Here is a 23,504-nt window from a genome sequence, read left to right as displayed (position 1 = left end):
TCGTACCTCTATAAAGCTAGATACGGATGAGTCGTATAGTCGTATCGAAAGTGCTCTGGATAAGTAGATAACGTCTGATGACTGAGCACGTTTAGGAGGCTGCATTTGCAAAGGATATGATAAATGCGGGGAAATTTCGCAGTAAACCTTGATTAAAAAGAACGTTCCCTGACTTGCTAGCGTTATCTCTATTTCCCGCCTGGTTCGTCCATCGCAAAGACTGATTTTCGCTTATTTTGTCAGCCAGCACCCCACTGCCGCTTCGCTTGTTGTCCCTTACTGATACAGGCGATCAACAGATTTCATTTATTGCGCAAACAAATATGTCTACTTCATCTTCAGCGTCAGACCTACTGGCTACCACCCCGCGCTATCTTCCTCCGTTAAGCAATCTCCAGATGAACTCACAGCTGGCGACGACAATTATTGGCCATAGCAGTCATTGCTTGCAAAGTAGCAACTACGCATACAATTGTTCTTGCGGTTTCTCACATTCGTTCGCACTGTTCGTGAGGCACTGCAGTAAACCGCCTATCGCACCAAATTCGCTCCACGCATCCGGATGAAACGTGGTTGAATCACGCTTCACAGGCACTTGAAGGACAATGTCCTGTGTCTGCAGGACATCCCGCCGGAGTAGATTTTTATTGTTCTGTTTACTAGCTTGACAATACGTTTATGTGTCCAGTTTTCTGTAACATCTTAGTGGATTTCGCCAGTACTTGTTAGTCTCCCGCTGACAATCGCCGGGTGCTTCCGTAGGTTCCTACCCTATGATCTAATGTCTTGTCTGCTCGTTTTCTTATCCGCACAATTCACCGACGGGAATCACTGCATCGATTCATTTTGACTTGTCGACTCGAGACATGTATCAGCTCACCTCTAGGGGCTTGATCTAATTGTTTAGACGCGTTATCGAGATATAATAGGAAATCTTGGATATTTTAGGCAACCGGATGGGTAATTACATATTCTTGTGAGTGTTAATAACTGACTGATATAATTGTAAAGAAGGAAGTTTACTGGCAAGTGTACTAGGCACGCCTTATGGGCCGACATATTGTATACGCGATATAATACGCACGCGCTAGGTCTAATATAGTATAACATCGAAGCTTTATACTGTTGTCTCAAACGATTTCTGCGTCAAGACAATTAATGCCAGGCAACGTAGTACTGCGGTTGTTTCGAGCTGCATGTCTCTGACCCATAAGCTCGAGCGAATGTACCGCGTTATAAACATCCGCTGTCGTGTTCAAACCTATACAGAATTTCAAAAGCCCGTTTCGAGCGCGCTATATCCTAGATGTATGTCATCACTCCAATTTATGCGAATCTCGCTTAAGAGGCCCGGAGAGTATTCTGGTCCTGGAATACGGCAATCAATTTTGTTCAGCGAGGAGCAGGTACTACATAATCTTAATACCGACATGATTTTCGCGGAAGCTCAAAGCTTCCGTTATTAGCAAAACAAAGCCATATCATATGTCTGGTACATTCATGGGCAATTACTACTTTATTATATCTACGGTCACTCTGCCAATAGTCTGATTAATATATACTAACGTCAATAGCAATTTTGCGTTGATTAACTGGGCATTAATCATAGGGTGTATCATGGATATTTATACGGAGATATACACGCCACAATTCTTTTCATTATGATACGTAGAGCGGAAAATTGACCGTTCCATTCCTTGTTTAAGCTGTTACTTTTCTAATTTTATGATATTGCAGAAAGGCGGTCGCGCGCTGGACTATCAAATCGAATGCAGTGAAGTTGCAGCACGATGTCAGGGCAATGATACAGCTCAAATCGGTATCTTGGCCACACGTACACAATCGTCAATCCAGAGTCAGTTGACATTCCTTTAGCGTTTTGATTTGAATTCGGTTGATTCAACGGTTCTGCTCTGTGGGCTGAAGTTCTGATAATTGTACCAGAATGACTTACCCACGAACTGGCGTACCTTAATTTACTGCATGTCCCAAATGATAGACAGTCTTAAGACAAGTCACTACTAGAGCTTACGCAACTAGCGCTAGCGGCAGCATATGCACAGTTCCGAGATTTGCTGTCACGGGCAACATGACTGTACTAACTACGAAATATTATGTCGCCTTCGTATACTTGCTAATTCATAGCGTAGGGTTCTCGCTTACTTCTGTCTAGGTGACGTGGAGCGCGACTCCAAATATCTCATCGTTATGAACACTCAATATTGGAAAGTAGTTATGTACAAGTCACCCGTTGCTCGCAAAGAAATACATTCACTGTCTCTCAAGCCAATCGCTCCATCAGAGAATATAAAGACAATAAGCCAAAACCTCGCAATATGTCACGTGCCCAAAAGCCCATTAACGCGCCTCGCCATTTGACCTCTTGACACGTTTCCGTCTGTCAGTGTCGTCGCCACGATCGTACTCATCCTCGCCATCATCGGGAATGGCATCGTTACGTTGCCTTTGCAGGTATGACTGCCAAGCCGCAGAATCCGGTTGCACGACAACATATTCACCATTCTCGTCAACTCTAAGTTTATCACCGGACAACGCCGTACCGTCTGTTCCGACAATCTCATCCTTACTAACGGTCTTAAGGAAAGACTTCGGAATACCAGTTGTTCGCTTCATACGACGGTGTTCCCAGTTGGGATCATTATTCGTGGGGCAGTTTTGAATCCAGTGACCTATGACGAATGTCGTTAGAATTTTGAAGCCTACAACGCTACAACGCGCAGACATGTTCACCTTTCTGACCGCATCGGTAGCAAACATATCCAGGGGGCGGTGGATGATCCGGAGCTGGAGCCCTCGGCCGCTGATTAGCACTGGCGCGGCCGTACACCGGAGTAGCACTAGAACGCCGTATCTTAGCGTCAGGTATCCCCAAATTCGCTCTATTACTTGGAACCTACCTAGCCATCTTTTCTTGCGCATGGATCCAACTCTCTGATTGCGCTTGGAACATAGCATTAATCATATCCTCCTCAGAAGTCGACTCACCAGGGCCACGTTTCTTCTGAACTTGCTGTTGGGCAATTGAGGATTGTAACGGGACACTTCCATTCTGTTGGCTCCCCAGAAATCGTTTCTGATCACTAGGACTAACACCTGGCTTCCGAGACGCGGGACTACTAGCAGAAACAGATGCCAAGGGAGCTGGAGCTCTTGCACTCACATATCGTGCACCTGTACCACGACCGGGTTTGGCTGGGGGTTTCCGACGCGCGACAACGGAGGAGGACCGTGACAGTATTTCGGAGTCGTCATCATATTCTGTGATATTGTGTCAGCAACCAGATACCCACTGCAAATATATAGTCAGTTGAACCTGTCTTGACTCAAATAACACACCTTCATTCGTATCAGCATTGTATATTGACAGATCAAAGTCGGTGCCATCGCCCAATTTGTTAGCGAGAATAATCTCCCGCTTAATATCGAAAACAGAGATTCCGGTACCATCAAATGTCACTCTCGAAGGCTCTCGTTGTGACCGGAACTTATAATAGACAAACGACATAATAGCCTATGTCTATAATTGTGATTCCGATAATAATAGGAGACGCAAAAGTCAATATGGATATGAATTCGAAACTTCACAAACTCTCTTATAGACAATAGTACAAGTTCCAGAAAAGCCCTATATGATAGAAGGAATGCGAACACCGCCTTTCTCTACTATAGGATAGCGAAAGACGTAATTCTCTTTTCTTTGTCTTTAATGACGGTTCTCTTGTCTCAAGTATACTAATGTCGACCAAAATGAAGAAGAAACGTCAGGGAACAAAGATCATACAACAAATCTTAACTCTTCTTTATTATAGTCTAGTAAGAAAGATAAATATAGAAGAACAAAGTTCGCACAGCAGATCAATGGTAGGAACTAGCTCGACACACACACCTCTGTTGTCTGAACTGCTAATACAACGAATGCGATCTTCAACACCAGTTGTACAACGAATAACCGACAATTATAGATATCTGATCAGGTATAAGCGCTAACCCTTACGGTGTACCTATTCGCGTTCTCCGCCGGAAAACCGACTTCTTCGCCACCCGCTGATCTTTGTGACGGTTGGGTTTCGTAATCAGACACTGCTACCACAACAAAAGTTAGTCAATCACCAATTCTGATGCGACTGAATGGAGCTCGAGGAGAACAAGTATTGTTTAGCTGTTCAAGTGCTGAGGGATAGCTGTAGTAATCCGTGTAAAGAGGCAAAAAGAACACCAAACACCAACCGCAGATGTTTTAAGTAGTCTTGGAGGAGTCTCAGCGTTGGCGAGTTCTACGACATTACAAAATTTAAGGTGTAAACCTGCGATATCTATGCATATAAGCCATAAGCGTTAAGCCCACTTTGTAGTGATATTTACGGATTTAAAGCTTAAACGCTTTACTTGAAACTGATGTGAACGCATTCATAGTGCGTGGAGACCATTACGTAACCACCCTAAACCTAAGCGTAATGCGCCGTTTGTGTCTCAATCAAAATAAGGCATACATATACGCTAAGCCTCATTTGGAACTGTAATAGATCAATTTAAAATTAAAGTCCGGGTAACCTCATCGTTATTCGAAATTCAGACTTCAAAATTCTGTTTACGGTTAGCATAGTAAACAAATGATCGGGCAGCAGCGCCGTCGGCATCGTCGCTTTTTTTGCCGCTAGCATCTATCTTGTTGTTCCCTTTCGTAATTCCTATGAATATTTGAATTTGCAGTTGTAGTTAAGCAGCTCGCTTCGGTCACTCATTTTGATTTCGTGTTTGTTTTATATTCTGTCATTCGTTACTAGTCGCTCGTTTCAGTCGCTCTTTTGTCCTATTTTTTAGACGGTCTTCGGTGAGTAGGCACATTTTGTGGTCGTTGGCCTCAACGTTTATATTAATTATTAATTAGGTCATTTATTGTATACAATCATTTCGGCTTCTACGAAATGCAGTTCTCTTTCGCTTCCGTCATCATCCTTGTATCGCTCGTAGTCGCTCTTGTGGCCGCTCAGGAGCTCACGGCCACTATTACTTTGACTCGTACATCGTACCATACGCTTCTCGCGACGGTGACTGTCACGGCTACGACGACTTCGTGCAGTACTACGCCTACCACCGAGGAGTCCATGATTACGTCTACCTCTACTACCGAGGAGATTGCCAACCCACCGGCCTCCACCACCAACTTCTCGACCCTAACTTCCACTTCGCTCGAGTCAAGCTCAAGCGTTATCCTTTCCTCATCTTCCGCCACCGAGACGACCGTGGAGCTTGCTACTACCGTCGCTACTCCCAAGACGAGCACCATCTACACCACTAGTTCCGTCGCTCCTACCACCTCTATCTTCACTCCTGTATGGAACACGACTGTCTTAACATTTGCCTCTGTTACGACATCGGTCCCGGTCCCTATCGGGAACGCTACCGCCAATGCGACATACTCTGCCACTGGTAATGCGAACTTTCCGACTTTCACTGGTGGAGCCTCGTCGGTCAAGTCAGCGAATGTTGCCGCTTTCATCGGTGCTGCAGTTATAGGTGCCATCCTCGTAAGTGCCTAAACTGCATTTTTCGCCAAACGTCCCTCCATTTCTTTTCTGATCGTTCTTGATGATTTTCACTCATAGCCTCTCGGTTGTGCGTATTCCTTATGAATTGCTATGTATTTATTTACGAATTACCACTCAACGCTATATCAATGAGTAAGCCTGGAGGAGAGTTTATCATGAGACTTATGCTTCGATTATTTGTGTGGCATATGAATTAGTCGTAGTAGATTGAACTTCTAATAAAATGCTGTCGTGCTTACAATTTCTCTGCAATCATTTTCCATGACTATGACAGACTATGAATGCTAGTAATACAAAATCATTTAAACCAAACTGAATAACAAAAGTATAACGCAAAACGTGCATAATTCAGAAGCAACGGAATAAACTATCCTAAATGCAAACAAAATTCAAAAAAATCCCATATCCCAACTCAACCTATCCAAATTTTATGCTGAACCGTTTCTAGTCGTTACCGCTAAAATCATCATTAAATTCAATGCTAGAACCAGAATTATCCCATCGCAATTATTTAGAACACTGGCCGCCCGTTTTTGTCTCGCTCCAAGCCACCACGTGCCCAAGGTTCATCAGCAGCATGATCAAGGTCCTTGACACCCTGCGCCAAGGGAACCAGCTCCGCATGACTCCCGTTATCATCCCATGGAGTAGAGTGCGCGCCCCTAGTCTTCGCCGCAGTGCTACCACTTCCGTCGGCCAAACGCCCATATTCACTAATAGCGACACCGACACCGATAGTGCTGCCTGACGCAGAATCGCGACTGCCCTTGAGCTCAAGGTTGTAACTATCATTCGCTTTCAGTAGACCCGCCTTGGACTCGCCTAGTGAATGCAGTTCAGTCTCGTCGAAAGCTGAGTTCTGCTTCCGACGAGGGTTCTGTTGGAAAATTGCGATGATCGCCTGGATAAGTATGAGAAGGGCAAGAAGAACTGTCAAAACAGCTTGTATGACAATGAGGACCATGCCTATAATTGTCGTCGTTTCAGCCGTAACGCCCAACTCCTCCACAAAAACCAGGACGCAAGCAAGCGAGGCAATTCGCACGATCGCAATGATTGCATTGATAATGTTCCCGGAACGGTTACTGAATGGCCGAATAGCGAATAAGGCCAAAATAAATACAATTTCCAGCGCCAGCTGGCCGACAACCTGGACAAGCCCATGTCCATCTCCAAGAGCGATAAAGGCACTGCGTCCAAACGCGACGGCAGTTATGACAACAAAAAACCACCAATATTGTGCCTTAAACTGCCCGTAAAAGAGTCCATAGCGACGGATCCACGGTTTGTATTCGTATAGTTCATCAATCCCACCTTCCCTTGAAGCTTTGTGTGCGATCCAAAAAATGCGTAGTGTAAATCCACCGATGATGGCCGTAAATATACCGAGTGTAATCGATGCGAGTAGCAATGATGCCCATGAGTCACCGAGCTTGAACTGATAGAGACAATATAGCACCCATGTGCCGTAGAGGATCAAGATCACGCGCACAATCGTGGAACCCATGAAAAGCCAATATCGCTGTCGGAAAGACTCTAGTGGCTTCGATAAGGAGCCAAACTGCGCCCAGATTTCGAGGGCGATGCGGAATAGCAAGATGGCGCATATAACAACGCCTAAAATAATTGCAAAGAACATGAGGACAGTCATGAATGTATTGGCGTTGGGAAGCATGAGATGCTCGACATAACGCGCGATACCCTGAACTGTGGTCAAAACGCGGAAAGATGTGCTGCCGTTTACCTTGGTACTATTTGTTTGCGAAAAGTCGATCCCATCCAGAGTCAGCCGCTTAATCAACTTAGAGGTGCTACCTCCGAGCGCAGTCTCATTGACCAAAATAACTGCCCCTGTTTGATAATCGAGAATAGTCGAATCTTGCACAACTTCCCATGAACTCAGTGTCGTGTTGCCACCTGTATTTGACCTGAAAGTATCAATCGCTTTCTGCATACCGGACCATGGGACCATGCACAATGACCAACCAAAATTTTGTGAGAATGACTTATATACCGTAGGATATTGAACGGACATCATGCCGTTCATTGCCATACTCTGTGTCCAACCAATGACATCTGCAAATCCAGGAGAACTTCCACTTGCAGCACCGCTCGACGTGGAGAATAGTGCATGAGTAAGCATAGTTAAGCTTGATACCCCCAGTGCGACACCTACAATGGCAGCCGACGCGTATGTTACTGAGGCCTGGCGAGCAGTCTTACCGTTCGATATAGAAGACTGAAAGCATGCAATTTCCTTCTGGGTGTCAGCGTTTTCTAGTGTCAGTTTAGCGTAGCCGTCAAGATCTGGTAGACTGAAAGCAATGGATGGAATTTGCGAAGCGTACTGGCTGGGAATGGCAACCGCACCACTGGCACTGAAGGTACCGGATGGAGCGGGACATAGTGGTTTAATATCATAATCGCATGGGTCAAATGTATAATTAAACAGATGATTGCCGTAAGCTGACACGGAAATAGTTGCTGAAACAGTATATTAGCACATATCCCCTCACCCACCATTGAACAGTCCATACCAGTAACATTCTGCTGCTCCTTCGATGTACCGGCCAGGTCAAACGTGATATTCTGAGTCTGCTTCGAGTAGGAGACCGAGAACTTTGACACGATTACTGTAGCGTTGATATCATCACAGGTATAAAACGTACTGGTGCCTATAGTAGAATCTGCCTGAACGAAACGCGAGGTCGCAAGCACCGCCAGAGATAGAATCGCTAGGGACAAACGCATCTCTGAGGCGACGTGAAAGAATTTGCTCGTCCTTATTGAAATCGGAGCTGACGGGAAAGCCAGGGGAAGACTACTACTTTGCGACTCCTTTTAAACGATTTACGCTGTAGTATGGATGACACGCGCTTCAGATCACAAGTAAGCAATAGATGTCTATATGAGTGTCCAGACAAAAAAACTTTCCAAAAGTACTACTTTAGGAGAAGTTTGCTTGCATGGAGTGGGGTGGGGCGACCACTATGTTGCCTCGTGTTGTGCAATGTTGCCTGAAACGTGCATTTGTTTGCTGCTAAATTAAGTAGACACGCGCGATATGTCCCCGGAGGCCTGCAAACAGGGCGAACGCCCATCATTCCAAGGGGTGAGTACCATATAAAGTTTGAATGTGGGGCGCAGCACCTGAATTAGCCGTCCACGTTAGGGTTGACGTAATCCATCACAAAAGATATAGGTCTCAACCCTACAGCAGTCACAGTTCAGCAATGGTGGTCTTCGATATCGGTAAATTTCTAGTGGAGTCCGCAACCGTCATTTCGGTGATCTTATTCTATTCTCACACCCACCAATATTCACCAACATTCCTAGACCGGAGTGCTTTTTTATTAGTACTTAGAAAAGCGCAGCGATGGTCAGTATAATTTCACTTCCCTGTATTGCCCTCACTTCAATAATGGCGACGCATCATTTCTGCCATCAACACTTGGCTAATCCGTCGCCATATCTATGCCTGGTGTATTAAGATGAAGAGTACTGACATATAGACCAAGGCTCCCAAAGCTAAGAAGACTCAAGAATCTATCAACTCCCGATTGGCGCTCGGTAAGGGATTATGTCATATGCTGGACATTTAAGGCGTTGTCTAACAGCATAAATTATTATAGTCGTCAAGTCCGGCAAATACACCCTTGGCTACAAGTCTACTTTGAAGTCTATTCGAACAGGCAAGGCAAAGCTTGTTATCATTGCTGGAAATACGCCCCCACTTCGCTCCGCTGAACTCGAATACTACGCCATGCTGTCCAAGATCAACGTGCATCACTTTCAAGGCGGCAACAACGAACTCGGAACTGCTGTCGGTAAGCTTTTCAGAGTAGGCGTCCTTGCCATTATCGATCCCGGTGACTCTGATATCTTGACCACCCTTGCCTAAGCGGTGGTATTCATCGTCTTGTATCATTTTCGTCATTGTTGCCGTAACCATATGTAATATATAGACTTGTTTTGACGGTCAAAAGTTTGTGTATAATCATAATTATGTAGTTAGCCAGATTGTAATTGGATATGGTTACGACTGTCGGATATATACGATGATCCTCTCATTGTTTGGCCCGCCAATGCCACAGTGCCGAAGAAAGTGGGTGCACATTTCCTCTATTTTGCGTGCGTCGCTTTGAAGATGCGCGTAGATTATGGGGATTGTTACGCTTGGTATACTACTTATATTTATTTAAGTTCCTCTACACGAATGTGCTAGTCATACCAGTGTGAAGTCTTGTAAATGAGAGCGTAGTACGTCTGCTTAAAGTTCATTTGAAACGGACTTCTACTCTAGATTGGAAGTGCTAATCACGTTCTGCATATCTTGATTGATAAATTAATAGCAGCTGAGGGGGACTCACCCTATTTCGTCTTACATCCTATTTCGTCTTACATGGGACAGGCAAACTGATCAGACAAACAATTTTGGTGAACAAACCTGTCTGGCGTGTGGGCCTCCAACAACGCAAATGCTCAGCTCAAACGGAATCCCTTACCACGCACGGCCATTACACAGTACATAAATTGAACATTGTCACGGACTGCCTTTTGCCGTCAAGGCGGTGATGGAAAGATATGACAACTACGTCGGCACATCTCACCAACTTCCACGTGAGATAACGCTGCGGCTGTCTTTGAAGCCAGCGGTTCCCCATAATCGGTATATTAGCTTCGTGGCTGGGATATTCTCTGGGGGATATTCTCTGGAGTTACGAAAGTATTTGTTGAATACTCGTGAGTAAACAATATATCCAATTATAGTCCCATTTGTACTGGAAATATATATCGGCTAACAAATTCGTGGTAAATTCGATACAACAAAGGTTAGGCTGCAGACCGTGTCGGCAAATCAGTTTCCATTAGATTGTTTCTACAGACTACATGAAAAAGAAGGATTGAAAGCTCTATATAAAGGAGTAAACCCACTACTGGGGTGGATGGCTATGGACTCTGTGCAGAAGCTTCTGTTTCCGCTGATGGATGTTGGTAACTAACGCCGATCTGTAGTCAATTAGGGTGGGTGCACAATTATCGTCTTTTAATGAAGCATTACTTTTCAAGATTGGGAAAACTACCGCCACAAAGGGCATGCAATTGCAGGAATTTGGCCGGTTGGGCTATCAGTTTTGTTGCGGCGCCAATTGAACACGTTAAGGTCGGTTACCAGTAATCGCGCGGATGTCTATAGTAATGGATATTTTGTGCCGGCCCGTTCAATTTGACGGTGCAACAAAAGCATGTATAGGTTCGATTAATTGTGCAGTCAATATCGCTCGACTAGCTGGTATACCGGGCATATATGGTGTCCTTCGCACTACTGTCGTCTTCCCGCGCTTACTTTGACGCACTGGGCCAAGGAGAACACAATCGTCAGTTCAGCCGCGATACTTTTTTGGGCCGGCGGCCTCAGTGCGCAGATCTTCTGGATATTAGCATACTCATCTGATGTCTTCGAGCGAACCATCATGACTGATGATGTCACTAAGCTTAGGCACAAAACATGGATTGATGGCGCCAGATATGTACATAATGAAAAGAGACTTTAAAGGGTTCTTAGAGGAATTGTACCAAGATATATAAGGAAGTTACTTTTCGCGCCCTTGCATCGGAATACAAAACACCAGTCTAGGGCAATCCCTGCCGATGCAGCGACTTTGGCGATGTTCGAGATGGTCATAAGAACTCTTGCCTAAGCCAAAGCTTATGCAATATAAATAGAAGTTGTACATGGAGGTTGTTAGACCTGGTACAGAGATATAGTTGTAGTGTTCGGAAAAAATACAAAATATAGTCAACGCGTACTTGCAAGCTATGTACCTAGTTGTCGACGGCGTGCCTTTATTGTTCATAAACACAGATAGACAGCGTAGATTGCTAACAAGCTCGTTCACAGTTTGATGCCAATTCACTGCTAGTGAATTGGGAGTTTCACACAAATACTTTAGAGCTACATTTTCAGATCTTAGCATTCACACCACAGAGACATCCAACGGATATGATTACGAGACGACTGGTATTCGCGGGAGCTAATTGCTCAGGTTTCCTGTGCCAAGTATCATCTCAGGTAAGCAGAGAACTGGCTAGTCATCGGATCGAATTACATGGCCTCTACAACCGGCTGGCTTTCTGCTCCAAAGCGCACGAATACAGACTATTCGACAATGACTCGATTGAGAAACGACATTATTCTACTGTACCCAATAAACATAGGCTAAATCAGTTCGGTGGAAGTAAACATGTGAGCAAGGAGGCCGCAAGAAACGACGCGAACCGCGAAGACAAAAAGCCTGCACCGGACCTTATTAAGGAGACATTAACGACGGAAGACGGACAGGAATACGAGGTTTACAAGGTAGAAACGAAAGCCCAACTAGCTGAAATTCTTAATAATCTTCCAGAAGACGCGCAGCTTATGGGTTCGAAAGACAGCAGTAGCATTTCAGCACTTCTGAAGCGAGCCCGTCAGGGCAAACAGGGCCCACCAGCAGCCGCTACTGCTACTGCTACTACACCGGCAACTTTGAGTGAGCAAAATTCAATCAGAGAGCAGATAAATAAGCTGGAGGGGAACGCAAAAGAGGAGCCCAAATTGCCGCGCAAGGGACTGGGTGCCGGCTTTTTAATCGTGTCTATCATGGCGATAGCGCAAAGTGGGCATACTTTCGCGCCAGAGAACTGGGATCAGTACTTTGCAATCACCATTCCAGAGTCTCCGTTCGGTTCTACGGTTAAACTGAACCCTATTGCGATGATACTTAATGTATTTTCTCCTGCAAATGCGTCCGAATGGGTTCTTAACACTTTTGTCGGTTTTTATACTTTTCGCATTTTGGCTATCGTTTTTGGGAACACTGTGACGGTAGCCTTGGGTATCTTAGCCGGGGCATGGGCTAACAGAACAACCCTCTACGAAGCTGAAAAAACATACGTCAAAAAGATAGAGAAGAAGACTCCGGAGGGAGGAATTGTGGAAGAACGCGTGAAGTTCTGCAAAGGATTAGACAAGGCAACGTCCAACACGACATTCATTTTTTCATTAGGTATGTCGTACTGGCCGCCTCTCACTGGATGTACTTGTTTAACAATTCTGTAGCCAGTTTTGTTGGATGCATTTTCCCTAACGCTATGGTACCTCTGATTGGACCATGCCCTCTAGTTGCTCTGCCTCTTATGGGCGCTCTGTATGTGACTTGTGTCTGATCTGAGACTCAGCTAATAAGGTATTTAGGTCAGATGGTGTCTTCCTTTTTAGGCTGAACCGCACAGAGCCGGCTCCCTCTGACAGCAAAAATCTCCTTGTTCGAGCAAGCCCAGCTTATTTTGGCCATCTATATGGATTGCTTGGTGGTGTAGTCTTGTGGTTCGTGTTGGCTAGATGGACATCAGCTGGGAAGCAGCTACGGTCTCAAAGCAGGTCGTTCCAGTATTTGATGACAAAAGCGTTCGTGCCAATGTCTCCTCCAGGAAGTAAACTGAGCAAGTGGAATATTTTCTCAAAGAGAGTCTAATCAGTGGTAATTTGTACATAGCCGTCCTAAATAATTTGAATGCACATAATGACAAATGAAAATTCTGTGGAACATTTTTCAGGATAAATAATCGCACTCTTTAACTATACAAATATATGACGTCCTTGAGCGGGCTGACAAACGCGTCTGTGGCCGTCGACGCGCTTTGAGTGTATGTGTCGAGCTATGGCATATTAATGGTATATTTCTGCGCGCAATCACGTGCGACGTAATTTCTCAAGACAGCAAGAGGATAATACCCAACCACACAAAACTTTCTCTGCTTTATTGCGGAATACATTTGCACGGTAATTGCTGTTGTCTACGGCAGTTGCCTCGGTACGAGTGATCGCATGGCAGAATCACTGACCATGGATAATGGAATCGGAGACAGTTTCAATGCATCCCTAGCCTCTTCGGCGAGAGATGTTCATGTTCTTGATCGTGATCGACAACTCTCATCGGCTGCATCCTCAATAGCAATTGATGGTAACGGTATAGGAGATATTTCTGGCTCCTCATTTAGCAATGGAAGTCGAAATGGTAGCACGGACCGGGTGCATAGGCTATATCGTTGGACTAGTCTATCCGACCAAGGAGGGAACAGATCAGCTACATTGTCGACTCGGCTGCAGCTTAAATCTCTCCCTAGCAATATTTTGGAGACTCTCGTTACATTTTTACCGCAGAGTAGTCTGAAGTCGATGGCGGAGACTCATTCTCTGTTTCACACACTTGTAATTCCAACTCTCTACTTTCATCCAGAGTTCAAGAATCCAGATTCGTTGAATCGCTTTCTGCGAACGATCTCGCGCAACCGACTACTGGCGGACAAGGTCCACACTATCGATTTAACTATAGGAATTGACGTTGATCATATGTCCCGTGAGCACGTGTTTTCGGAGACCGAGATCAGCTGGATACGTCCGATTCATGCGCAGGCTGGTAACAAGCTGCTTGCTGCGCCTGATGTACTGGAGAGCATATTCAAGAATTGCACGAAGTTACATGATATTACCATATACGGTCATAATCTTACTCCAGAGTTGCTCGAGGTATTAAATGTTTACATTTAGTGGTCGCTAAGCTAAGCTGACTGGAGACGATAGATATGCGCTCCGAACTGGTCGGCCTTGAATCGATTGCGGATTATTGCTCCATCGCCTAATTTTAGTGATCAAGCTATACTTCATGTGACTCATCATTCCAAAAAACTTAAAAAGCTGGAAATTGAAGGTGCGTCTAGTCCGCTAATTCGTGGAAATGACATGCCAATTCTTGTCAGGACCGTTCAATGCTCCAGCGCGTATGATGCGCATCCTTGCGTCACGGTTCCGAGAACTTGACACTCTTACGCTTTCCACAGCAATGACGGCCCGAGATGTTGCGAGCTCAGTTACTTATTTCACCAAGAATTTGACAAATTTGAGTCTTATTTCCGTTCCGGAACTAACCGATTTCAGTTTGGAGCAGATTATGGATGGTAACTGGAAGTTAGAGCGGATACGGGTGATTGGATGCCCACGGATATCAGTTAGAAGTGTTGCGCTCATTCTGGCACGCCGAGAACTCGTAGAATGCGATATCCGCCTGGCGGGAAGAAGCTCACGACCAGAGAAGCCAATTGCTGGATCGGCAACTGCTGCCAATGAAGTTCTTGAAATTGGATCGCGACAGCTCACTAATTTGACGCTGGCAAATATTCCGCGAGTGATTCCTCCCGTTCCTGTTTCAGAAAGGCTCTCCCTCCGTGCTTGCAATAACAAGGATGTCTTTCCGCTTTTGACGTGCGGTGCCTCCCGCATAGAACTTGTTGACTTCCAGATCGATCCTGCGCGACTCTTTCGCACGGCTGCAGAACGATTCATGCCAGTATCTTTAACTTTACAACATTTGGTACTGGGTACAACCGATGGTGAAATAACACCTAAAATGCTGCTTGCCTTTATTTCTAAGGTTCCTCATCTCGAGAGGCTATTGATGAAGTCAGACATCGAACTAGTCGAGATTCCCGAATACGCATCTGCAACACTAGATAATGAGTGGCTCGAGTTCAACCGAAGATCTTTACGACGACTGTATGACTTGAAGAATATGAAGTCATTCATTGTTCAGCCTAGTGATATCTCGGCGTTGGCAAACAAGCTACATGTTTCTTCGAAGGTTCTGTTTGAGGTGTTGGAGCAAACTTGTCAAGTGGTCGCGGGCGATATTGAAGGGAAAGGTATTCAGGAAGATGTAGCGAAGCCACAGCCAGGAGATGAGGTAATTGATTTGCGAACTCCCAAGGAACGATTTCTGGAACGGAAACTTAAGGTAGGAGCATCGAAGGCAGAACTGCAACATTCAGTAATCACACAATCGGGAACACGAGAAGGCGATCTGGTTGCAACGCCGGCCATTATTCCTACACCGGCACTCATCCCAACTCCTGCCCTAGTACCTACGCCTTCACAACCGACGAAGCCGCGCTCTCCTCCACCTCAGCCTGCTGCGACTACGGCAAGTCTTCTTGACGAAGTTGAAAGTGACAGGATTTCACAGGACAGTTCACCGATTCCTTTCTTACAAGGTTATCCTTCGATTTCATCAATTGTCCAGGCAGTCGGATTCCATCCTAGAGCTCCACTGTCGACACCCGATCTGCTGCCAAGGAAGGCAACTCCGTCATATTCTGACGAACTGCAGCCGGCTATTTTTCAACAAACGTCTGCGAAGACTGAAACGTCAAAAGAAATCGATCTCTTGGGTTCAAGTAGTGAAGACGAAGCTCCTTCTAACTCTAGTTCTCCCACCGTTAGAAGTAGTTCGCCGGCAATAGATAACATAATATCCTCATTTTTGGATGTGGAAGTTGATAGTGAAGACAAGAAAACTGCGAACCGAGTTGGTGAGGGTTGGAAGGCTGATGACGAGTTACCCATAGGCTCGGAGTCAACGCAGGAGTTAACAGAAAGCAAGCCTGACCTGGCGCCTAAGGTCCTCTCGTTAGTGCCACCATCTCAGCTGAAGCCGAAGAAGAATATGTTCTTTGATTCTGATGAGGATGAGGACGACTTTGATTACCAAGACGATATACTTGCTGGCGTGAATGACGGGGCGGATGCGGAAGACCGTGACACTGGGTCACATCAGGAAGATTACGACGATTACTGGGAAACTCCGACGTCTGATAATGAGCTCGTTGACGGCGATGTGACTCGTGGACCACGACTTGGTGCTGGACATCCGACGGATAGTCTATTTTCATGGGACGAGTATGACCGAGTCTATGGGTCTAATCAAGCAAACGCCGAGAAGGAGGATAACGACGATGGTTATTGGGCTAAAGAGGATGTAATTCCGAACCATTCTGGAACAAATACTAGTCATGCTGACCAGTCGCCTGGCCGGCAATCGTGGACTAACATTACCAAATCCTCGGCAACCTTCACGAAAGCTGAGGACATTGGTCGCAATCCCGACCGTGATGACAGTGATGATGACAATGCGTTAGTGAACGATGGGGACGAAGAGGAGGAGCGTCGACGTAGGGAAGAAGAGGAAAGGTTTAATGAAGAACAAGAGCGGCGATATACTGAGCTTGGCAAAGAGGAGAGCTTAGTAGTGGATACCAGAGAGTACATCTATGGCGACGGTCGCGGTGACAGTTATGCTGTTCCTAATGTTGCTCCTGGAGATTTTGATGAAACAGGAAGGCGTAAGTTTTCAGTTTCGTTGAACTTTGGACGTTTACTAATGGACTGGTTTAGCTACGCTCGAGGCCCTATCCAGGGCTATTGAAGACCAATTCGAAGCCAAGGAAAGTTGGGATATTGAGCCTCGCGATGCAAGGAGTATTTGGCAGGAGAACTATACGGAAGAGGAGAAGCAGCGGTACTCGTACGAACGCGCAATTCCCATGCCGCCGAAGAAGAAATTGTCGAAAGCCCAAAAGCTGAAAATGGTCGGGCGCCCTATAGACACCTATATCCCACAGGCTCGAATGCTTGACGCCAAATCGCGACCACGTGTTGTCAGCGGGCATTCATTTACTTCCAAGCTGTTGACAATTACGCCTCAGTCTAGCCAACAATTGGACGAGCATATGGTGGACGATGATGAGGATCTGAATGGTGACGATCTTGTTTACTCGACGACGACAACGACTACAAAGACACAGACATCTACTTATTTGCCGTTTAATACGGTAAATATGGAGGCCGAACTCGTCGATAGCAGAGGCGTTGGATACGATGATTACGAGTAGCTCTTTGCACATAAAAAGGGATTTTGGCGAGTCTATTTCGGATATTGTATAATTTTTGTACTCTAGCTTGTAAAATAATTAATTTAGTTATCCTCTACCTTTGGTAGTGGATCTCATCTGGTAAGGACACCAAACAAATAGAGCTAGGACTGATACTCTGAATCGAAGAACGACAAGAGGCCAGCGGTAGTCCATCCGATCCTAGCCTACTGTTGCAAAATGTAAACTGTACATGTGAGGATTATCGTAAGAGTATTCCGCAGGTTGTTAAATTTCGGGTATCGCTTCTTTGAACTAGCCAGTGCGAGACTTAAGTTTGTTATTATCCCTCCACAATTATAAATCTGCGAAGCGAATACGGCGAGTCCAGTGTCTTCTGACGCGCAGGCGGAAAGTTCAGAAACTGCACATTCGTGATCTTCATTCAATACTAATATGGTCAACGCCGTCCGAAATCTAAAATTGCCGACGGCAATGTCGTCGAGGAAACCGAAATATTGAGACATTGTAGAAATTGGATAGCTTTGACGAAAGGTAAAGTCATCCTGCGACATCGATATTCTTGTCGCAGTCAAACTCGTCTGACACTGTTACTCGAAACTGCAAGTAAAAATGATTCCGGTGTCAAATGTGTCCAATGCTGGCGCTGTGTCGTCTCGGACCCGTAGAAATTAAAATCATGAAAAGTTCCATCGACATGGGATGACTTGATTACTTCAAGTAAATCGAAAATTGATTGAAGACAGCCGCCTGATCAACGGATGGAGCCGCCGACTAGGAGATTCCTCGACAATCACCTGGACATCTCTTCCACGAAGTCGAGCGAAGAGTTTGGCAAGATTGAGAGAGAGCAATTAGAAATTAAGAACGTCGTATCGACAATCATTCCGCGACACAACCTATAATATTGGACGATAACATAGAGTCGGGCACACATTGCTGACTGATTCCCATTCACTTATGTCTTTCAGAGGATGATCAGCATTCGACAACACCTGCGCCATAAGCGGATTCATGGTTTAAAACGGGGCCAACGAGAATGTTATCAGAGGGTAGAACGAGATATCTTTTCAAGCTTCTGCGGATAGCTAGTCTTAGATTGAATGACGATGGGCCGACCCCTGGTTGTTTCTCGCTCAATGGTCGAGTCCCAATGCAAGCTGCCAAACTACCAGCTAGCCAAATTCAGAAGGGCTTCGCAGGATGGCAAGTGCGGGAGCGGTTGGATCAGAGTACTTCAGATATTGCAGAAACTCAGGTTGTGCTCTTGGCTGCGATCAATCGTTGCAAATATTGCATTCTAGACATGACTCACGATGTAAGATGACTGCGAGAGCGGCAGGACATTTGGGCGCCATGTATCAAGCAGCTATAGAATGCCACCAAGTTCCTTGAAAGTTTCGTATCACCGAAGCACAAAGGTTATGGCATAATGGAATCATTCAAACTACCTGATCCTATCTTGTGCTAACTGCGGAGGAGGCAGAGTTCAACGTGCGGATGTACCGATCGCTTCGAGAAGGTTTAATAAGTCGCCTACAACGGCTATAAGTATGCCTTGAAACAGCAGTCTACTGCAGTTTCCGAGATGTATATGGTCTCTTTTTTTTGTTGACCAATAGACCTGTCTCGAGGGGAGCAATGGCGTTTCGCAGTCATTCAGCTGCACTCCATCGTCCCTAGATAATTAATTAAAACTAGAAACCTCGAATCTGCTGCGCTATTTATACTTATCGACGGATCCAGCTATATAAACAAATAATCGTTTTTGCAAGACATCATCTATGAAACAATCAATGGCAAGCAATGAAAGAAACGACAGAGCTACAAACAGAGCTATGCCAGATCATATGGCCTGAACTGCACGTCAAATTCCCGGTCGGTGCGCGGCGATTCAGGGTTCGGCGCCGCACAAGAACCGATTAAACGAAACTCTTTCTAGCATCGTGAGTGGCAATGACCAGCCAGTGTCGTCGCTCAATATAGCCTGCAGCATCCAGTCGCATAATGACTACATTAGGTATGTGCTCGTGAGACGATGTGGGCGTTCACAGTGTGAGGGGGAGTACAGAACGCAGGCGCGGACAAAATGGACCTTGCTAACCCGGATTGAGAGGAGCACAAGTTTGGCGATATCCCTGGAGGAGGTTCACTAATAGTGGCATGGCAAATCAAGGGTGCGCTTCGAATCTAGTCCACACATTGGGACGTAGAGTCTAATAATCATACTACAGGGAAGCCAGTGACAGTCGTTGGAGGCGGCGACGTAAGTCTCCGATTTTGAAAGTGCTTACTGGCTCCATTCGCTGAACCCATTTTTAGGTCGCAACAGGAAGAGTAGCACACCTCATAGCAGCAGATGCCATCATCACCGTAATATGTCCACCTTCCGGTCTCTCCCCCGAACTCCAATACCGCGTGGCGCGGAAGCAAATCACGCACATCCCGCGTATCTTCGACATTGAACTCGACCTCCATGTTGCACAACCGTCAATGGTCCTAGTCGCAATCGATTCTCCCTCCGCAAGCACAGAAATCTACACTGAATGCAAAGCCCTTAAAATCCCGGTGAATGTCGCGGATGTGCCTCGCGAGTGTGATTTTTATTTCGGGAGCATGTACCGGGATGGACCGCTGCAGATTATGGTCTCGACGAATGGGAATGGCCCAAAAATGTCGCATTTGGTGAGACGGAGGATAGAAGATGAGCTTAAGCAGGAGCCGTTTGGCTTGGCGATTGAACGACTGGGTGTCCTAAGGCGGAGAGTAAGGGAGAAAGTCCCTGCGGGCGGAAAAGCTGAGATACGGAAACGAATGCGGTGGTAAGTGACGTGTATACTCCAATTATTGTTCCACGAATTGACACCACGTAGGGTTTCGCAAATATCTGAACAGTGGACTTTAGCACAACTAGCCAAGCTAGACGATGATATGATTGAAAAAGTCGTCAATAATATCGACGATGAGCCGCCAACTTACGAGCATCTTACGAATACTTAAACAATATCAGCACCTTAATGGAATACTTTAGCACAATTGAACTATATCAATACAAAATAAATGATGCCAATCAACTTGATAGCAAAGAAAACCAAAACTAAAAGTCATTGCACCGTCCCAGCCATTACTAAACCAACGTACAAACTTAAAAACATCCATCGATACCCCGAACATGAGATTAATTGAGAATCAACAATCTATTACTGCCCAAATCTATCCGGTGCTACAATTGGCGCGACCAGAGTCCACGTATATAATGCGAAGCAAATCCAGGCGCTTACGATCTTAACCCACGTGTAGAAATACGTCCGCCCAACGGGTACGAAACCCGCTTCTTCATCTTTATTTACCTGCATCGTGAGCAGCGTCGCGGTCCACTGCGTCGCGAGGAAAAATATGAAATGGAAGACAGAGTAATTATACTCTGTTTGCGACGACTCGTCTTCCTCGTCGGAATCCTCGTCAAGCTCGTACAACGCGGACTGAGGTAAGGACCCGCTGTCCACCGCAGCTCGGATGGCCTCCACGCGCATCGAATTGCGAGTGGGTTGGGACGTCACTGTCTGACTGACGGACTGGTATCCATATCCGTACTGGTCTTCACTGTTTCCGGAACGGGTCGCGGCGCGAATTGTCGTATACGCGATTGCGAGGAATGTAAAAATTGCGCCGAGGATAACACTGGCAGTGCGTGTCCCCCGTGATCGAATGAGTGGGTTGCAAAGGCGATCGTCGGGTTCGCCCGCGACCGCTGACATAGTTAGGTACGTGCAGTACACAGAAACGATTGCCGACTGGGCGAGACCAGCTTGAGGGTTGTATTCTTGAACGGTTGGATTGACCGAGATGGCGGACACAATGAATGTCAAGATCAAGTTGACGCTGATGGCAGCCTGATTCATCGCGCAGCCGCCCTTCGCAAAAAACACGTACATTAAAATCGTAAGGACAAGACTGCCGATGTACATTCCTAGTGTAGAGCCTATCAGAATGAATCGCCACAGCGGTGAGTCGTACGTCTCGATCTTGTTGAGGCACATTTCCGCCCAACTGTGAGCGAAATCGACTAGAAGAATAAGACCGTAGATGACGAAGATAAACGCGCCAATAACTGCGATGTAGTTGCCCCAGAATACGAAGAACCCGTCCGGGATGAGGAACGACACAACGATAAGGCCGAGCCAAGCGATGATCTTTGGTCCCCAGTATCTACAATACAATCAGTGGCAAATTACACCTTACTATCGAACAGAATAACGTTACCCATTCTGAATATCCGAGCGTTTATTCCTGACCGAGTAGACTCCTATTAGGAAGACTCCCAAAACAAAGTGGAATACAGCCAGCGCAAAATTGAATCGGTGCACCTAAAGCAGATCAGCATTATCACCAACGCCAGATATTCTGTCAAATATACATACTGCCGCAAATCCTGTACATTCCGACCCGAAACAACTGAATTTCATATAATTCTTGGTAATCGCCTCCAACTTGTCAATCGCCCAATTTGTGAGCATCACCCACGACAACTAACCATTGGTCAGCACTGCATACCGTATCCACCAGTACAACAAACTACAAACTCACTATAGAATTCACGATGAATATCATCGCATAAGCAATCCTAGTCGACATACTGTTCGAGCACGTCTTGCAAGTCGCGCAAAGCGTGGTGCATGCCGCGGCGCCACAGAACGAGATGGCGTAGGATCCGACGGTTGACAGGGCTGGGAGCGCCAAAAATGGGAGGGACAATGCTGCGCCCATTGTGCTCTCGTATCTGGGATTCTGTATTCTGGATTATGCGCAGAATGGATGGGAGAACGATGTCAAGAGAGGAATCGTGCTATCAACAATTAGAGGTGTATAACAAGCGCCGCAAAAAGTCCCGACATTGCTGAAGTCAGTACTATACCCCTGTGCTTGCACGCACGTGATTTACGTCACTGCATCTCAGGATTATGATCATATATTATCATATAAAGACCGTTAACTTCGATGAAGACACTAGTGAGAATCACTTACGATGTCTGTACCTGTCCTCGCCAACCCGTCACGGTCATCAGACAAAGATACTCTGGGAAATAGTAACAATCCAGTTTCGATCGACTTAGACGACGACGACGTGATCATGCAAATGCCTGCCATTGTGTCCGAAAGGAACGATTTTTCCACCGAGACCGAGTTACGAGATGGATTACGTCGCTTAGATGATTTATACTGCGAAGTAGGAGACACTGGATTATGATATAGGCAAGAGGAGGCTAATAGAGTAGTTATTATCGTTACGAATCGCGGCTCCGAAACTGATTCGCACGCTTACACAAATTGAATCGAACACTGAGCGTAAGTCTTTTTCGTCAAGTCCAATGGGTACCTTTTAACGAGTATTAAAGCGTCAGAGGTGTATGCCCGCTTTGCAACGCGCGCGCGAGAAATTCTAGGTGAGATAGAGCGATTTGCGACGGACTATAAAAATGCGTCAGATATCTTTTCCTATGCGGACAAAAGTCGCGCAGCGAATCCCGACGGCTTGGAGCGTAGCACATTTACATCCTTGTCTGATTCTGAGGTGGTCAAGCAGAATGAGGGTGATGAGAAGATGATTTTGTAAAGTGGGTCAAGTTGCGGTGGAGAAATGTGTAATATAGGTTGGAGTTTGACCATTGTTCAGTTGGACGGAGTTTGAGGAGTTTTTGTATATAGCCATTATCCTGCATAGCACTGCATTTACGGTCCACACGATTCCTATTATCAGAGTCTCACAAAGAATGATGGCGAACGTCTGAATTTGGTGCTTACCGCGTCCACACCTCATGAGGTTTAACGTCAACTGAACAAGGCGCTAGGCAGCAGGCAATCGTAGTGCACAGTCCAAATCAAGGACGACGTGCTGAATTATTGTATATCACGTTTCTAGCGAGTGAATGCAGTTGGCGTGTAAGATCATGATAGGCATAGCCGTCTAAAGCAACTAAAGTTTGAATTCCATCAATCACGCAAGTATTATGGGTCGTGGAGCTTAATTTCGATACTACTTTCATTTTTAGTTAATTGACAGTCAAACATTATCCCGTTCAGTATCGCCATTGCATTGCTCTATTGCCCGGACATGGATTATCTTGTCTATAACTGACTAATGACCAAAAGTTGAGTGTCAACCATCGC

General features: G+C 45.8%; 9 protein-coding genes across 9 annotated transcripts; 6 read left to right on the top strand and 3 right to left on the bottom strand.

Moving 5' to 3' along the window:
- Window positions 1-2,191: 2,191 nt before the first annotated feature.
- On the bottom strand, window positions 2,192-3,851 carry V1508DRAFT_70408 (DWNN domain-containing protein). The gene is made up of 4 exons (XM_066943022.1): window positions 3,358-3,851; window positions 2,919-3,279; window positions 2,752-2,858; window positions 2,192-2,690 (listed from the first exon to the last, which is right to left on the bottom strand). The coding sequence occupies exons 1-4, from the start codon at window positions 3,524-3,526 to the stop codon at window positions 2,359-2,361; spliced, it is 969 nt and encodes a 322-aa protein (XP_066796657.1). The 5' UTR covers window positions 3,527-3,851; the 3' UTR covers window positions 2,192-2,358.
- Window positions 3,852-4,806: 955 nt separating this feature from the next.
- On the top strand, window positions 4,807-5,821 carry V1508DRAFT_70096 (uncharacterized protein). The gene is made up of 2 exons (XM_066943021.1): window positions 4,807-4,852; window positions 4,910-5,821. Exon 2 carries the CDS (start codon window positions 4,947-4,949, stop codon window positions 5,559-5,561), a length of 615 nt encoding a protein of 204 aa, XP_066796656.1. The 5' UTR covers window positions 4,807-4,852; window positions 4,910-4,946; the 3' UTR covers window positions 5,562-5,821.
- V1508DRAFT_384399 (uncharacterized protein) lies at window positions 5,767-8,565 on the bottom strand. The gene is made up of 2 exons (XM_066937768.1): window positions 8,108-8,565; window positions 5,767-8,054 (listed from the first exon to the last, which is right to left on the bottom strand). The coding sequence occupies exons 1-2, from the start codon at window positions 8,319-8,321 to the stop codon at window positions 6,082-6,084; spliced, it is 2,187 nt and encodes a 728-aa protein (XP_066796655.1). The 5' UTR covers window positions 8,322-8,565; the 3' UTR covers window positions 5,767-6,081.
- Window positions 8,566-8,806: 241 nt separating this feature from the next.
- Window positions 8,807-9,623, top strand: V1508DRAFT_414861 (60S ribosomal protein eL30). Its single transcript, XM_066939993.1, has 3 exons — window positions 8,807-8,949; window positions 9,089-9,140; window positions 9,203-9,623. Exons 1-3 carry the CDS (start codon window positions 8,947-8,949, stop codon window positions 9,469-9,471), a joined length of 324 nt encoding a protein of 107 aa, XP_066796654.1. The 5' UTR covers window positions 8,807-8,946; the 3' UTR covers window positions 9,472-9,623.
- Window positions 9,624-11,415: 1,792 nt separating this feature from the next.
- On the top strand, window positions 11,416-13,167 carry V1508DRAFT_414855 (uncharacterized protein). Its single transcript, XM_066939992.1, has one exon. The coding sequence runs from the start codon at window positions 11,575-11,577 to the stop codon at window positions 12,670-12,672; it is 1,098 nt and encodes a 365-aa protein (XP_066796653.1). The 5' UTR covers window positions 11,416-11,574; the 3' UTR covers window positions 12,673-13,167.
- Window positions 13,168-13,346: 179 nt separating this feature from the next.
- Window positions 13,347-17,471, top strand: V1508DRAFT_414853 (uncharacterized protein). Its single transcript, XM_066939991.1, has 4 exons — window positions 13,347-14,142; window positions 14,197-14,323; window positions 14,373-16,787; window positions 16,840-17,471. The coding sequence occupies exons 1-4, from the start codon at window positions 13,441-13,443 to the stop codon at window positions 17,334-17,336; spliced, it is 3,741 nt and encodes a 1,246-aa protein (XP_066796652.1). The 5' UTR covers window positions 13,347-13,440; the 3' UTR covers window positions 17,337-17,471.
- A 1,555-nt stretch (window positions 17,472-19,026) lies between these two features.
- On the top strand, window positions 19,027-20,403 carry V1508DRAFT_414848 (putative NAD(P)-binding-domain-containing protein). Its single transcript, XM_066939990.1, has 5 exons — window positions 19,027-19,356; window positions 19,451-19,513; window positions 19,571-19,602; window positions 19,659-20,158; window positions 20,210-20,403. The coding sequence occupies exons 1-5, from the start codon at window positions 19,344-19,346 to the stop codon at window positions 20,334-20,336; spliced, it is 735 nt and encodes a 244-aa protein (XP_066796651.1). The 5' UTR covers window positions 19,027-19,343; the 3' UTR covers window positions 20,337-20,403.
- On the bottom strand, window positions 20,233-22,194 carry V1508DRAFT_368609 (serine incorporator/TMS membrane protein). Its single transcript, XM_066937413.1, has 4 exons — window positions 21,924-22,194; window positions 21,758-21,865; window positions 21,600-21,703; window positions 20,233-21,545 (listed from the first exon to the last, which is right to left on the bottom strand). Exons 1-4 carry the CDS (start codon window positions 22,101-22,103, stop codon window positions 20,537-20,539), a joined length of 1,401 nt encoding a protein of 466 aa, XP_066796650.1. The 5' UTR covers window positions 22,104-22,194; the 3' UTR covers window positions 20,233-20,536.
- A 168-nt stretch (window positions 22,195-22,362) lies between these two features.
- On the top strand, window positions 22,363-22,950 carry V1508DRAFT_396647 (uncharacterized protein; the record flags this gene model as incomplete). Its single annotated transcript, XM_066938110.1, has 3 exons — window positions 22,363-22,563; window positions 22,613-22,682; window positions 22,733-22,950. 3 exons carry the CDS (start codon window positions 22,363-22,365, stop codon window positions 22,948-22,950), a joined length of 489 nt encoding a protein of 162 aa, XP_066796649.1.
- Window positions 22,951-23,504: the final 554 nt, after the last annotated feature.

Source organism: Lipomyces doorenjongii (assembly GCF_038497915.1).
Source record: "Lipomyces doorenjongii strain NRRL Y-27504 unplaced genomic scaffold V1508scaffold_16, whole genome shotgun sequence".
In the NCBI taxonomy this organism is placed as follows: domain Eukaryota; kingdom Fungi; phylum Ascomycota; class Lipomycetes; order Lipomycetales; family Lipomycetaceae; genus Lipomyces; species Lipomyces doorenjongii.
The sequence above is the reverse complement of the archived record's forward strand: the minus strand, read 5'-3'. Positions and strand labels throughout refer to the sequence as shown.

Bases quoted from the DNA above. Each gene is read 5' to 3' on its own strand.
- V1508DRAFT_70408 (XM_066943022.1), bottom strand. From the start codon at position 3,526: ATGTCGTTTGTCTATTATAAGTTCCGGTCACAACGAGAGCCTTCGAGA. The intron at 3,280-3,357 runs GTGTGTTATTTG...ACAATATCACAG, and splicing joins CAATGCTGATACGAATGAAG to AATATGATGACGACTCCGAA. The intron at 2,859-2,918 runs GTAGGTTCCAAG...ACGGCGTTCTAG, and splicing joins GCGCAAGAAAAGATGGCTAG to TGCTACTCCGGTGTACGGCC.
- V1508DRAFT_70096 (XM_066943021.1), top strand. From the start codon at position 4,947: ATGCAGTTCTCTTTCGCTTCCGTCATCATCCTTGTATCGCTCGTAGTC.
- V1508DRAFT_384399 (XM_066937768.1), bottom strand. From the start codon at position 8,321: ATGCGTTTGTCCCTAGCGATTCTATCTCTGGCGGTGCTTGCGACCTCG. The intron at 8,055-8,107 runs GTATGGACTGTT...ATACTGTTTCAG, and splicing joins GGAGCAGCAGAATGTTACTG to CAACTATTTCCGTGTCAGCT.
- V1508DRAFT_414861 (XM_066939993.1), top strand. The intron at 9,141-9,202 runs GTAAGGGATTAT...AAATTATTATAG, and splicing joins CAACTCCCGATTGGCGCTCG to TCGTCAAGTCCGGCAAATAC.
- V1508DRAFT_414855 (XM_066939992.1), top strand. From the start codon at position 11,575: ATGATTACGAGACGACTGGTATTCGCGGGAGCTAATTGCTCAGGTTTC.
- V1508DRAFT_414853 (XM_066939991.1), top strand. From the start codon at position 13,441: ATGGCAGAATCACTGACCATGGATAATGGAATCGGAGACAGTTTCAAT. The intron at 14,324-14,372 runs GTGCGTCTAGTC...AATTCTTGTCAG, and splicing joins TAAAAAGCTGGAAATTGAAG to GACCGTTCAATGCTCCAGCG. The intron at 16,788-16,839 runs GTAAGTTTTCAG...GGACTGGTTTAG, and splicing joins TTTTGATGAAACAGGAAGGC to CTACGCTCGAGGCCCTATCC.
- V1508DRAFT_414848 (XM_066939990.1), top strand. The intron at 19,603-19,658 runs GTAAGTCTCCGA...ACCCATTTTTAG, and splicing joins CAGTCGTTGGAGGCGGCGAC to GTCGCAACAGGAAGAGTAGC. The intron at 20,159-20,209 runs GTAAGTGACGTG...GACACCACGTAG, and splicing joins ATACGGAAACGAATGCGGTG to GGTTTCGCAAATATCTGAAC.
- V1508DRAFT_368609 (XM_066937413.1), bottom strand. From the start codon at position 22,103: ATGGGCGCAGCATTGTCCCTCCCATTTTTGGCGCTCCCAGCCCTGTCA. The intron at 21,704-21,757 runs GTATGTATATTT...GATCTGCTTTAG, and splicing joins AATGTACAGGATTTGCGGCA to GTGCACCGATTCAATTTTGC. The intron at 21,546-21,599 runs GTAACGTTATTC...ATTGTATTGTAG, and splicing joins CGCTCGGATATTCAGAATGG to ATACTGGGGACCAAAGATCA.